Source organism: Oncorhynchus gorbuscha, linkage group LG06 (assembly GCF_021184085.1).
Source record: "Oncorhynchus gorbuscha isolate QuinsamMale2020 ecotype Even-year linkage group LG06, OgorEven_v1.0, whole genome shotgun sequence".
Classification (NCBI taxonomy): domain Eukaryota; kingdom Metazoa; phylum Chordata; class Actinopteri; order Salmoniformes; family Salmonidae; genus Oncorhynchus; species Oncorhynchus gorbuscha.
The window spans coordinates 48,659,167-48,673,332 of record NC_060178.1 but is presented as its reverse complement, the minus strand read 5'-3'; the positions used below and the strand labels follow the sequence as shown (position 1 = coordinate 48,673,332).

At 43.8% G+C, this 14,166-nt stretch overlaps 1 protein-coding gene across 3 annotated transcripts in view; it reads right to left on the bottom strand.

Moving 5' to 3' along the window:
* LOC124038045 (rho GTPase-activating protein SYDE2-like) overlaps positions 1 to 14,166 on the bottom strand; it is an 86,966-nt gene that overhangs the window by 51,348 nt on the left and 21,452 nt on the right. For all 3 annotated transcript variants that reach the window (XM_046353429.1, XM_046353427.1, XM_046353428.1), the window contains exon 2: positions 8,291 to 9,031. In XM_046353429.1, coding sequence (XP_046209385.1) covers positions 8,291 to 9,031 — 741 coding nt within the window. The remainder of the gene's footprint in view (positions 1 to 8,290; positions 9,032 to 14,166) is intronic.

Below are 14,166 nucleotides of genomic sequence, written 5' to 3'. Positions count from 1 at the left end.
TGTGTGTGTGTTCGTCTATTTTCAAAATTCATGAAATTATCATTAATTTACTACAGTACTGCACTTTTGCTGACTGATCCAATCAAAACAACCATAAAAATAGAGCTGACCACATATGACCCCATCGGTCCAACTACCAGATTCCCGTCCAGGCGCTAAGGGAACACTTTGCCTCTAAATGTGCTCTATAGTCCATCAATCATTATCCTCTATACAAACACAGCATTCAGCAAAGAGTCTAAGGGTGTATCCGGTTAGGAAAACGAACCAACCAGCTGGACAGCCCGAGAGATAAAGGGTCTTGTGTTGGAGTGGGTCATTGTAATCTAAAGTGCACGAATACATTATTCAACAGACATTATTTCGGGCCAATACAAAGCGTTATCCATTTTTAGCCAGTTGTAATAAAGTAGTTTCTGTCCTCTTCATAGGTTTGGCACAAAGTGAAGAAGGGATATTGAGACTTTATAGGAGAAGAGGAGGAAGAGGAGTGTGAAAGGATGTAGGCATCACAAAAACCTGGAAGAGGAGGACATCATGGTTCCTCTCTATCCCTCTTTTATTCTAATCTAGGCCTTCTGTCACAGGCTGCATGGGGACGAATCTGGCATTACTGAAAGCAGTGACCCTACTACTCCACTCCCCTGTCTTTCCCTGCTCCTCTGTTTACATACCCTGTGACCCGTGGTAGATTGAGTGACAGGTCTCCATTACTCCCTGCGGGGAGAGGAGTGGAAACACCACATGACCAAATAGTCCAGTCAGTCAATCACAGATAGGAGGCGAAGAACACAGCACATTAGACATGTCTTTTTAAATAAAGTCCTCAACCTCCCCACATCACTCACCAACCAGCTAGTAGCACACCCTGATTAAATCAGGGACACGTATGATGCATTGTCCTCCTGCAAACCCAAAACACAACCTGTCACCCTGCCACTCCCTTCTGTTAGTGTCACATTTAGATGGAGCAGTCAGCTCCAGATACACCCCAAAGGATTATGGGAGTATTTCTTACCACTTTACAGAGACCTGGCCACGTTAATCAGAGCTAGGGTTGTAAAGCTACCGGTAATTTACCAAGTTATTGGAATCTTCAGTAATTTTGGCAATTAACAGGAAATATGGCAATCTATGGTAACTTTGTTTATTTACACTTGAATAACTTTCAAAAAATATATTTATACAGTGCCTTCATAAAGTATTCACACCCCTTGACTTTTTATTGTGTTACAAAGTGGGATTAAAATAATGTAATTTTTTCGTCAACGATCAACAAAATACTCTGATGTCAGTGTAAGAAAAACTCTTAACATTCGTAAACAACTAATTAAAAATAAAATGCATATCTTCTTCTTGTCATAGATTTAAGCAGATTTAAGTCAACTGTAACTCGGCCACTCAGGAACATTCACCATCTTAGTAAGCAACTCCAGTGTAGATTTGGCCTTGTGTTTTACGTTATTGTCCTGCTGAAAGGTGAATTAATCTCCCAGTATCTGGTGGAAAGCAGACTGAACCAGGTTTTCCTCATGAATTTCACCTGTTCTTAGCTCCATTCTGTTTCTTTTTATCCTGAAAAACTCCCCAGGAATACCAATAACATGATGCAGCTCCACTATACTTGAAAATATGAGGAGTGGTGCTCAGTAATGTGTTGCATTAGATTTGCCCCAAACATAACACTTTGTATTCAGGACTAAAAGTGAATTGCTTTGACAGGTTTTTTTGCAGTTTAAATTGAGTGCCTTGTTGCAAACAAGGTGCATGTTTTTATTCTGTACAGGCTTCCTTCTTTTCGCTTTGTCATTTAGGTTAGTAATTGTGGCGCAACTACAATAGTGTTCATCCATCCTCAGGTTTCTTCTATCACAGCCATTAAACTGTGTAACTGTTTAAAGTCACCATTGGCCTCATGGTGAAATCACTGGGTGGTTTCCTTCCTCTCCGGCAACTGAGTTAGGATAGATGGCAGTGCCTTTCTATTGACAGGGTGTATTGATACACCACCAAAAGAGTCATTAATAACTGCACCAAACTGCTCAAAGGGATATTCAATGTCTACTTTTTTTTTTACCCATCTACCAATAGGTGTCCTTCTTTACGAGGCATTGGAAAACTCCCTGGTCTTTTGTATGTGTGTACAGAGGTGAGGTAGTCATTCAAAAAGACTTAGAAACACTATCATTGCACAGAGAGTGAGTCCATGCAACTTATTGTGTCTTGTTGACCATTTGGTTCAAGAGAAAATAGCCTAATTAATGGCTTTATTTTCAATTAACTCAAACTCTTCCACCTATAGATTTTTCCCCCCACATCTGCCACCAGTTTGATGCCAAAACATAGACAACATATTTATCAATCAATCAAATGTAGTTATAAAGCCCTTCTTACATCAGCTGATGTCAAAGTGCTGTACAGAAAAGCAGCCGAAAATCCCAAACAGCAAGCAATACAGGTGTAGATGCACGGTGGCTCGAAAAGGCCAGAACCTAGGAAGAAACCTAGAGAGGAACCAGGCTATGAGGGGTGGCCAGTCCTCTTCTGGCTGTGCCAGGTGGAGATTATTACAGAACATGGCCAAGATGTTCAAATGTTCATAGATGACCAGCAGGGTCAAATAATAATAAATCACAGTGGTTGTAGAGGGTGCAACAGGTCAGCACCTCAGGAGTAAATGTCAGTTGGCTTTTCATAGCCGATCATTCAGAGTATCTCTACCGCTCCTGCTGTCTCTAGAGAGTTGAAAACAGGTCTGGGAAACAGGTCAGGGTTCCATAGCCGCAGAACAGTTGAAACTGGAGCAGCAGCACGATCAGATGGACTGGGGACAGCAGGGAATCATCACAAGGCTTGACACACACATATCTATATCATGCTGAAACCCTCATATTTACAATCATGTTTTACAGCTTTGTAATTCTGTTTTAATAACTGCATAAATTGTACATGTGATAAGGTCACAGAAGGACAGAAATCATTACAGACAACTGTGGTCCTTCTGTAGCTCAGTTGGTAGAGCATGGCGCCCATTGTAATCCATTTACCAGGGTAGTGGGTTTATCGATCCCAAATTGGGACCACATCCATACGTAGAATGTATGCACACATGACTGTAAGTCGCTTTGGATAAAAGCGTCTGCTAAATAGCATATATTATTATTATTATTATATATTATAAAAGGTCAGCACGTGGTGTCACTGAGAGACAGAATTTGGCTGTTGTCCCATTAGCCGAGCTGTTTGCAATCCATCCTTCAAGCCTTGTGTTGTGTCACTCACTCTCACAAAGAAAGGTTCAGAGAGAATGTCCCCTCAGAACACATTGTTTTGGAAGGAATGTCACAAAGACTATGGTCTTGTAAACGTTGGAGATGTAGGCTGAGGGAAAACCAAACAACCCCCTCCTCGCCAAAGGAAAGTGTTAAACAAATATGAGATTCGAAGTAGCCACCCTTTGCCTTGACAGCTTTGCACACTCTTGACATTCTCTCAACCAGCTTCATGAGATAGTCACCTGGAATGCACTTCGATTAACAGGTGTGCCTTGTTAAAAGATCATTTGTGGAATTTCTTCCCTTCTTAATGCGTTTGAGCCAATAAGTTGTGTTGTGACAAAGTATGGGGGTATACAGAAGATAGGCCTATTTGGTAAAAGACCAAGTCCATATTAAAGGCAAGAACAGCTCAAATAAGCAAGTAGAAATGACAGTCCATCATTACTTTAAGACATGGTCAGTCACTCTGGAAAATGTTTATACATTTGAAAGTTTCTTCAAGTGCAGTCGCAAAAAACATCAAGTGCTATGATGAAACTGGCTCTCATGAAGACCACCACAGGAAAGGAAGAACCAGAGTTACCTCTGCTGCAGAAGATAAGTTCATTAGAGTTACCATCCTCAGAAATTCGCAATTAACTTCCTCAGATTGCTGCCCAAAAAAATGCTTTCTCAGAGTTCATGTAACAGATACATCTCAACATCAACTGTTTAGAGGAGACTGCGTGAACCAGGCCTTCATGGTCAAATAGCTGTAAAGAAACCACTACTAAACGACACCAATAATAATAATAAGAAAATGATTGACAATACATTTTACATTCTGTTGTGCAAATGGAATAGACAACAGGTTGAAATTATAGGCAATTAGCAAGACACCCCCAATAAAGGAGTGGTTCTGCAGGTGGTGACCACAGACCAGTTCCTATGCTTCCTGGCTGATGTTTGGTCACTTTTGAATGCTGGCGGTGCTTTCACTCTAGTGGTAGCATGAGACGGAGTCTACAACCCACACACGTGTTATGCAGGTGAGTGAGGACCCAAAAGCGGTTTAACAGAAACAGAGTCTTTTAATGTCCAAACACAGGAAAAACATAAATCCTTTTCAGAAGTCTCGGTTGAGAAAATAGACAACCCGCAGAGAGGGCGACAAACAAATCATTAAGTCCTCTGATCTTTACAGGAGAGTCCCCTTCTAGCAGCAGAGGAGAATAGCAGGGCTAGCGGCAACAGACTGCAGGTCCCTCCGGGTGGACCGTAGAGGACAGAGGCACCTGATCACACGCAGCATCTAATGAAGAAGCAGATACGACAGGACTGGACAAGGACGAAACAAACAAGAATCCGACAAAGACAGAAGCAGAAACAGAGAGAGAAATAGAGACCTAATCAGAGGGAAAAGAGGGAACAGGTGGGAGAGAGTAAACGAGGTAGTTAGAGGAGACGAGGGACAGCTGGGGGAAGGAAAGGGAGAGAAGGTAACCTAACACGACCAGCAGGGGGAAACGAAGAGAAGAGAAGGAACAGGAACAAGACATAACATGACAATACATGACAACAAGTGGCTCAGGTAGTGCAGCTCATCCAGGATGGTACATCAATGCGAGCTGTGGCAAGAAGGCTTGCTGTGTCTGTCAGCGTAGAGTCCAGAGCATGGAGGCGCTACCAGGAGACAGACCAGTACATCAGAAGACGTGGAGGAGGCCGTAGGTGGGCAACAACCCAGCAGCAGGACCTCTACCTTCGCATTTGTGCAAGGAGGAGCACTGCCAGAGCCCTGCAAAATGATCTCCAGCAGGCCACAAATGTGCATGTGTCTGCTCAAACGGTCAGAAACAGACTCCATGAGGGTGGTATGAGGGCCCGACATCCACAGGTGGGGGTTGAGCTAACATCCCAAAACTGTGCAGGACGTTTGGCATTTGCCAGAGAACACCAAGATTGGCAAATTCGCCACTGGCGCCCTGTGCTCTTCACAGATGAAAGCAGGTTCACACTGAGCAAATGTGACAGACATGACAGAGTCTGGAGACGCCGTGGAGAACGGTGGGTCAGTCATGGTGTGGGATGGCACTTCTTTGGGGGGCCGCACAGCCCTCCATGTGCTCGCCAGAGGTAGCCTGACTGCCATTAGGTACCGAGATGAGATCTTCAGACCCCTTGTGAGACCATATGCTGGTGCGGTTGGCCCTGGGTTCCTCCTAATGCAAGACAATGCTAGACCTCATGTGGCTAGAGTGTGTTAGCAGTGCCTGCAAGAGGAAGGCATTGATGCTATGGACTGGCCCGTTCCCCAGACCTGAATCCAATTGAGCACATCTGGGACATCATGTCTTGCTCCATCCATGCACCACAGACTGTCCAGGAGTTGGCTCATCAGGAGCATCAGGAGCATGCCCGGGCATTGTAGGGAGGTCATACAGGTATGTGGAGGCCACACACACTACTGAGCCTCATTTTGACTTGTTTTAAGGACATTACATCAAAGTTGAATCAGCCTGTAGTGTGGTTTTCCACTTTAATTTTGAGTGTGACTCCAAATCCAGACCTCCATGGGTTGATAAATTTGATTTCCATTGATAATTTGTGCGATTTTGTTGTCAGCACATTCAACTATGTAAAGAAAAAAGTATTTAATAAGAATATTTTATTCATTCAGATCTAGGATGTGTTATTTTAGTGTTCCCTTTATTTTTTGAGCAGTGTATATTATCAAAATCAGTTTTTTGGCATAAATGCCTTCTCGAACAAGTGAACTTTCATATTCCTTAACAAAAGTGTATGCCATCTGTAAATACGAATACAATTGTTAGATTATGAACATAGTTGGTTTAGCCACAGAAAAAGTCAGCAACCTTTCCGCTAGCCATCATTGGCTGAGATAATGAGTGGGCTGGACATGCCGAGAGGTGAGTTTGAACAGATTGATCTGTGGTGTAACATATTGTGTCTATAAAATGAGCTGCTCGTTATGCGTAGATAATCCTTTCTACTGCATTTAAAAAAAAACATAACGTTAGCTATGGAGAACTGCAAATATGTTGCTACTGCTCTCAATAACAGTGCTGCCCTGAATTTATAAGGCGCTATGGACAAAGATCAGAGGGAAAAGTTGTGATGGACTACTTTCTGGAGGACGATCGTGCCATGCGGACTCTGACTGAAAATTAATCAGACGATGAGGAAATCCCTGATTTAGGTAAAGACATTTTTTTGTGGTTTGAACCTATTTGGTTAACTTTCGCTAGCTATGACAATCGGTGTGCATTGCAAGTTAAATCTTGCTGTTAGCTAGCCAGCTGAAGTTTGATGGCTGGCTTGCTAGCTAACATGGTTCATACACAATCTCAGAATGCCATTTCACATCTATTGTATAATAATGCTCAAATATTTGTATATGGAGTTCGTCTTTCAGCATCAGAAGAACACACCTGACTCTCCTCTACCAGTCATACAAGGAGAATGGTCTAATGCCTCCCATCAAAAAGAGAGCTGGCCCAAGCAAGCACTGATTACAACTGAAGCATGAGGCCTTGTAGCAAGTGGTGAACTTCAACAACTACACAGAGGATAATGCAACTGCATTACCAGAGGTATGTGTAGTTGGGCTCTCTTCCTTCAGGGATCTGTGGAGAAAAGTGCTGCCCCACATCTCAAGCACTAAGCCCAGTACAGACCTGTGCTTGCAGTGCCAGAGGTTTAGCTATCAGGTATTCAGATCTGCTAGAAATTGTTGAGTCAGCCAAGCTGAGGAAGCAAGAGCAGCATCTCCTGCTTGTTCAGAGTGAGTGGTCTGTCTACCAGAAGATGGTCGTTGACTGCAATACCACCTGTCAAGACCTGCAGTTGTCTCTGGGGCCCTACTGAACCAGCAAACAAAGACATCAGGATGCATTACAGCTATGTTTTTGCCCAACAAGTAACATTTCCTCCTTTATACTGATTAATTGGAACTACCCACCCCAGATTCGGGAGAATTGTCATCAACTACGCTAAATAGCATAGCGCAACGGCCAAATAATCTTACTAGAAAATATGAATATTCATGAAATCACAAGTGAAATATAGCGAAACACAGCTTAGCCTTTTGTTAATCACCCTGTCGTCTCATATTTTGAAATTATGCTTTACAGCCAAAGCAAGACAAGCATTTGTGTAAGTTTATCGATAGCCTAGCATAGCATTATGTCCAGCTAGCAGCAGGAAGCTTGGTCACGAAAATCAGAAAAGCAATCAAATGAACCGTTTACCTTTGATGATCTTCGGATGTTTTCACTGACAAGACTTCCAATTAGACAGCAAATGGTCCTTTTGTTCAATAAAGATTATTTTTATACCCAAAATACCTCTGTTTGTTTGTCACATTATGTTGAGAAATCCACCGGAAATAGCGGTCACAAAAACGGCAATTTTTTTCTCCAAATTATATCCATAATATCGACAGAAACATGGCAAACGTTTTTTATAATCAATCCTCAAGGTGGTTTTCACATATCTATTCGATAATATATCAACCAGGACAATTGGCTTTTCAGTAGGAGTGAGAAAAAATGACTACCTCTGTCTTTTACGCAAGAATCACTCTGAGAGGCCTCAGCTGGCCACTTACGCAATGTAGTCATTTACGCTAATTCTTCAACATAAAGGCGTGAAACTATGTCAAAATGCTAATGATAAATGCATAGTCATCTAGCAAAGGCAGCAGCGCAATCATCAACTACATGCACCATTTCTTCACCAACTACGGAGTTTTTGGAAAGACGTGTGGACCTGAATTGTGATAACTGCAGTGGCCAAAACAATAACAAGTTTGTGCTCTGGTATTGTGTCTGAGTAAACATCATGTAATATTCATTAAATATTTTAATCTGGAAACTTTCTGTTCACCTGGAACTTTCCCTTATTGTAGTCTACATGACGTTACATTTGAATCCTTAAAAATATGGGTGGGGCTGGCTTAAGAGGGTGAGAACAATAGGTAGCCCTAGAATTCTAGAGAGTGTGTTCTTTACCTGTAGCTGTGGCTCTGCTGGAAATGGTTGGCCACTCCTGAGGTTTGCACGCGAGCAGCATCTGTCTTTGCAGATGTAGAGACGGCCCCATGCAACGCATGGCAATCCCCTGCTGACTCCGCTCTCCACCTCCGCCACCCATGCTCTCCCCCACACCCTCCAGGTTATGGCTGCATCCCTCCAGGGCCCGCAGGACCCCAACCTCCTCTCCCCTGCTGGGCCTCCTCTGGGTCTGGGGGAAGTGAGGATCCTGGGGCCGTGTCTGCACCATCAGCCTGACCTGGGGGGTGGGAGTGGGTCTGTGGCTGTGATGCAGCTCTGGTTCCTCATCCTCAGGGATGGGGTTATACCAGATCTCCCCCTCATCATCCGCATCATTCTCCTCAGTCGGTTCCACACACCTGGAACGAGGCGCCACACAGGCGTGGCCCATTCTAACGAGGGGCAGGTGTAGGTGGAATGGGTGGGATAGGGTTGGCCCGGGAGGGTTTAGGTTCTCTGGGGAGGGGCTAAGAGGGGGGAGTGGAGCTTTTCCGTGTCCATTGTATTCCTCTGCTCCCAGAAGGTACTGGGGTTCATCTGTGGCGTGACACGGCCTCCCAGAGCTCTGCTGGAGCCAGTTACGTTTCTTGGAGACGGTGATGGTGTTGAGCGGGGGTCTCCATAGCGACGTTTCGACAGCCTTGCCCACGCCCACATCAAGGGCGTTGGAGAAGGAGGAGTGGTCATTTTCTATCAGAGCTGCAGAGAGAGCGAGAGAGAGAGAGACATGTGTCAGACTGTAGAGCAGGAGAGACTGAGGCTGCATCTGAAATGGCATCCCATTGTCTGGTCAACAGTAGTGCACTATGTAGAGAAAAGGGTGCCATTTTGGATGCATTCTAACACTAGTATCTCACGCGACCATCTGCTTACCTGTGCCTCTTCATACAGGAGCCCTAACACACAAAGAGACATCGAGGCAACTATCACTGTGGAAATTGTGGAGGCTGTTTTATAACCCTTATCACCACCTGTTGAATCATAGCCTCCCACTTGTTTCCTAAACCCAACATTTGATTAAATGATTCCATTTGCTTTGGGAGGATAACATTGTGTCTTTTCTCTTTCACACTCAACCACAAACACACTATTCGAAAACCAAACACGCCATCTCTCCTCACGGCTGTATTTCACTTCTGACAGTCAGAATGAAATGGGTGTTTTGTCAATATCCTCTTCTGTTCTATATTTTGACCAAACAAATGTTTTAATTACTACGCTACAGGCCCTGTACCGTACTGGCACATTTCGCTCCAATGACTTCCCATCTCGGAAATGTCTGCTTGGGGAATGTGCGAGCTCAAACCGAACAGGCGATTACAAAGGGAGACGGGAATAGAGTGAGACCCCCTCAAACACTCTACACTCCTCAAACAGAGCGGAAAGAAAATCTGTAAAAAACCCGCCGCCATGACAGCTGTGAAAATAGAAGAGCGAGGGACCAAGAGGAGGAGATGGAGGGATGAGAATCATGACAGCTGTGAAAATAGAAGAACGAGGGATCAAGAGGAGGAGATGGAGGGATGAGAATCATGACAGCTGTGAAAATAGAAGAGCGAGGGATCAAGAGGAGGAGATGGAGGGATGAGAATCATGACAGCTGTGAAAATAGAAGTGCGAGGGATCAAGAGGAGGAGATGGAGGGATGAGAATCATGACAGCTGTGAAAATAGAAGAGGGAGGGATCAAGAGGAGGAGATGGAGGGATGAGAATCATGACAGCTGTGAAAATAGAAGAGCGAGGGATCAAGAGGAGGAGATGGAGGGATGAGAATCATGACCACTGTGAAAATAGAAGAGTGAGGGATCAAGAGGAGGAGATGGAGGGATGAGAATCATGACAGCTGTGAAAATAGAAGAGGGAGGGATCAAGACGAGGAGATGGAGGGATGAGAATCATGACAGGAGGGATCAAGAGGAGGAGATGGAGGGATGAGAATCATGACAGCTGTGAAAATAGAAGAGCGAGGGATCAAGAGGAGGAGATGGAGGGATGAGAATCATGACAGCTGTGAAAATAGAAGAGCGAGGGATCAAGAGGAGGAGATGGAGGGATGAGAATCATGAGAGCTGTGAAAATAGAAGAGCGAGGGATCAAGAGGAGGAGATGGAGGGATGAGAATCATGACAGCTGTGAAAATAGAAGAGGAGGGATCAAGAGGAGGAGATGGAGGGATGAGAATCATGGTTGGGACAGTTGAAATATACTTAACAAATATATTAAACACAACCATTTCAAAGATTTTACCGAATTACAGTTCATCTGTTGGTCACAGATACCCCCCCCCCAAAAGAAAAGGTTGTGAATCAGAAAACTAGTCAGTATACCGGTGTGACCACCATTTGCCTCATGCAGCACAACACATCTCCTTCGCATAGAGTTGATCAAGCTGTTGATTGTGGCCTGTGGAATGATGTCCCACTCCTCGTCAATGGCTGTGTGAAAGTTGCTAGATATTGGCAGGAACTGGCAGAGCACCCAAAAACACTCAATGGGTGACATGTCTGGTGAGTATGCAGGCCATGGAGGAACTGGGACATTTTCAACTTCCACTAATTGTGTATTGATCCTTTTGACATGAGGCCGTGCATTATCATGCTGAAACATGAGGTGTTGGCAGCGGATGAATGGCACGCCAATGGGCGTCAGGATCTCTTCATGGTATCTCTGTGCATTCAAATTACCATCAATAAAATACAATTGTGTTTATTGTTCATAGATTATGCCTGCCAATACCATAACCCCACCGCCACCATGGGGCACTCAGTTCACATCAGCAAACCACTTGCCCACACGACACCATAAACGTGATCTGCGGTTGTGAGGCCAGATGGACGTACTGCCAAATCCTCAAAAACGACGTTGGAGGCGGCTTATGGTAGAGAAATGAACATTTAATTATCTGGCAATAGCTCTGGTGGACATTCCTGCAGTCAGCATGCCAATTGCACACTCCCTCAAAACTTGAGAGATCTGTGGCATTGTATTGTGTGACAAACATTTGAGGGATATTTTATTGTCCCCAGCACAAGGTGTTCAATCAGCCGCTTGATATGCCACACCTGTCATGTGGATGGATTATCTTGGCAAAGGAGAAATGGTCACTAACAAGTTTGTGCACCAAATTTGAGAGAAATAAGCTTTGTGTATATGAAACAATACTGGGATCCTTTATTTCAGCTCATGAAACATGGGACCAACACTTTACATGTTGCGTTATATTTTTGTTCAGTGTAATTACAGCCAGTGGCAATACGAACATAAATCTGAACTGATGAAAGGTGGCTTCTGGTTTGATATTCCTCAAAGGGTTCAGAGAGTTACATCCCCATTCAACGCAACAAGAGAAGGGGTGTCTGTCTGTACAGCTCGCAGCTCTGTGTGTGCAGTTTACCTAGCAGATAGTAAAAAGACTCTTACAAGTCACAAAGTAATTAACCCTGCAAATCATGCAAAGATTGTCTGTCTGACAGGTCCCGTTTTTCTGCTGGGAGTGTTGACAAGCCATGGGCTGATGAGCAGATGCTGCCTGCTGGGAGAGAAAGAGAAAAACCGACCAGCTGGATCTGAGTGGGCTGGATCCTGCTGCTACGCACATGGCATGGCAGTCTTCTCCTCTCTCAGCCTAGATGAGCTCTCCACAGGACACGTTAATGACAAGTTCCCGTTTCCTTAAGGAAACAGATTTCATGTCAGCCAGTCTACAACCACCAAATAAGAGACTGGCTGCAGAGAGTATTTCACTTATAAAACAAAAATACATACACTACCGTTCAAAAGTTTGGGGTCACTTGATTCTGGACATTTTGGGGCTGTAATCGAACCCACAAATGCTGATGCTCCAGATGCTCAACTAGTCTAATGAAGGCCAGCTTTATTGCTTCTTTAATAATCAGAACAGCAGTTTTTAGTTGTACTAACAATTGCAAAAGGGTTTTCTAATGATCAATTAGCCTTTTACAACTTGTATTAGCTAACACAATGTGCCATTGGAACACAGGAGTGATGGTTGCTGATAATGGACCTCTGTACCCCTATGTAGATATTCCATAAAAAAATAAAAGCCGTTTCCAGCTACAATAGTCATTTACAACATTGACAAAAAAAATGGCTTCCCTTTCAAAAACAAGGACATTTCTAAGTGACCCCAAACTTTTGAATGGTAGTGTAGAGTCCAGGGTTGGGTGTTTGTGTGCGTGGACACGTCTGTGTCTGAATACATTGCTTTCCATTTCTTTTTAACCAGTACAATCAGGAATTTAATAAAACAGATATCACGTGGCCTGTAAAGTTGCGTAAATTGGCTAGCTATTCTGAGTTCCCTAGATTGAGACTAAGATGCTTTTGTGAGTATGTTTGTGTGCGTGCGTGGACTTCATGGTGAGAGACTCGAGCTCCACTGGGATAACTTCCCTGCATTTTTATTTTATTTTTTATTTTTACCTCTGAGCTTAGGCTTGGGTTTCCACTTCTCACATCGACTGACTGCATTTTATTAACTCTTAAAAGAAAGCAACTGTTGACTTTGGAATAATTGCTGCCATCTACACGACCCAAATCCCTTCAACCGAGCCTTAAAGTGTAAAGTTCCTCTCACCATAACAGATGGTTTTTAGGAGTTATTGAATAATTTCATGCTTCCTGAGAAAAAAATATTTCTGTGACTCTCAGTCCCCCTTACAGAGGCCTACAAAAAAGGTGGCCGCCCCCAGGCCCGACAGTTGCCCATCCCTGGTTTGAATAGAAGCCACTTCATAATAGGGCTGACCCTATTTAGTCGATGGTCGATTGTTTGGTCAATAGGCTGCTGATTGACCGAGTTTTCTTTAGTCGAGCAGTAGCAAAAAATAAATAAATATATATATATATATATATATATATATATCAGTCAAAAGTTTGGAGACACTCATTGCCAGATTTCTTTATTTTTACTATTTTCTACATTGTAGAATAATAGTGAAAACAAACTATCCGTACATTTTTGGACAAACTGATCATAACGAAAAAAATAATATTTTTGTCATTCCCACTGTGTAAACACATTGCAAATAGGCTTGCAATAGCTGATATTCAGTGCTTAAATAGCCATATTGATTAGTCACAGGAATCAAGACTAACAAAGCCAATGCATTGGCATATTTTACAAAAGGTGGACCTACCACATGGATGGGCTACACCCTAGTAAGCAGGAGCAGAATGATTCTGGATGTGTTTAAAAAAAAATCCTGTCTGCACATTGTTTTTTGGTGTTTTACAAACGGTAGGCTTACCGCATACAAAAAACTCAATGACGTAGGCTACACCTTAGTTGGCATGGACCGACATCGATGCCTTTTAGACATAATTTTTGGTACAGTTCCGGACCGGCCTTTATTTCCACATCCACAGACATCACTTTTTGGTCCGACCAAATATGAACTAATCATTAATGTCTATGTTTGGTTCAGATTTGGTGCGGTCCAGACAGGCCTTAATTTCAATGTCCACAGGCATGGATTTTTGGTCTGGTCTGGCTGGTCCAGACAGGACTTAATGGTCTGGTCCGGCTGGTCCAGACAGGCCTTAATGGTCTGGTCCGGCTGGTCCAGACAGGCCTTAATGGTCTGGTCCGGCTGGTCCAGACAGGCCTTAATGGTCTGGTCCGGCTGGTCCAGACAGGCCTTAATGGTCTGGTCCGGCTGGTCCAGACAGGCCTTAATGGTCTGGTCCGGCTGGTCCAGACAGGCCTTAATGGTCTGGTCCGGCTGGTCCAGACAGGCCTTAATGGTCTGGTCCGGCTGGTCCAGACCAGACAAAATCTGAACCATCATAGATGTTTATGTTGTCATGGTTC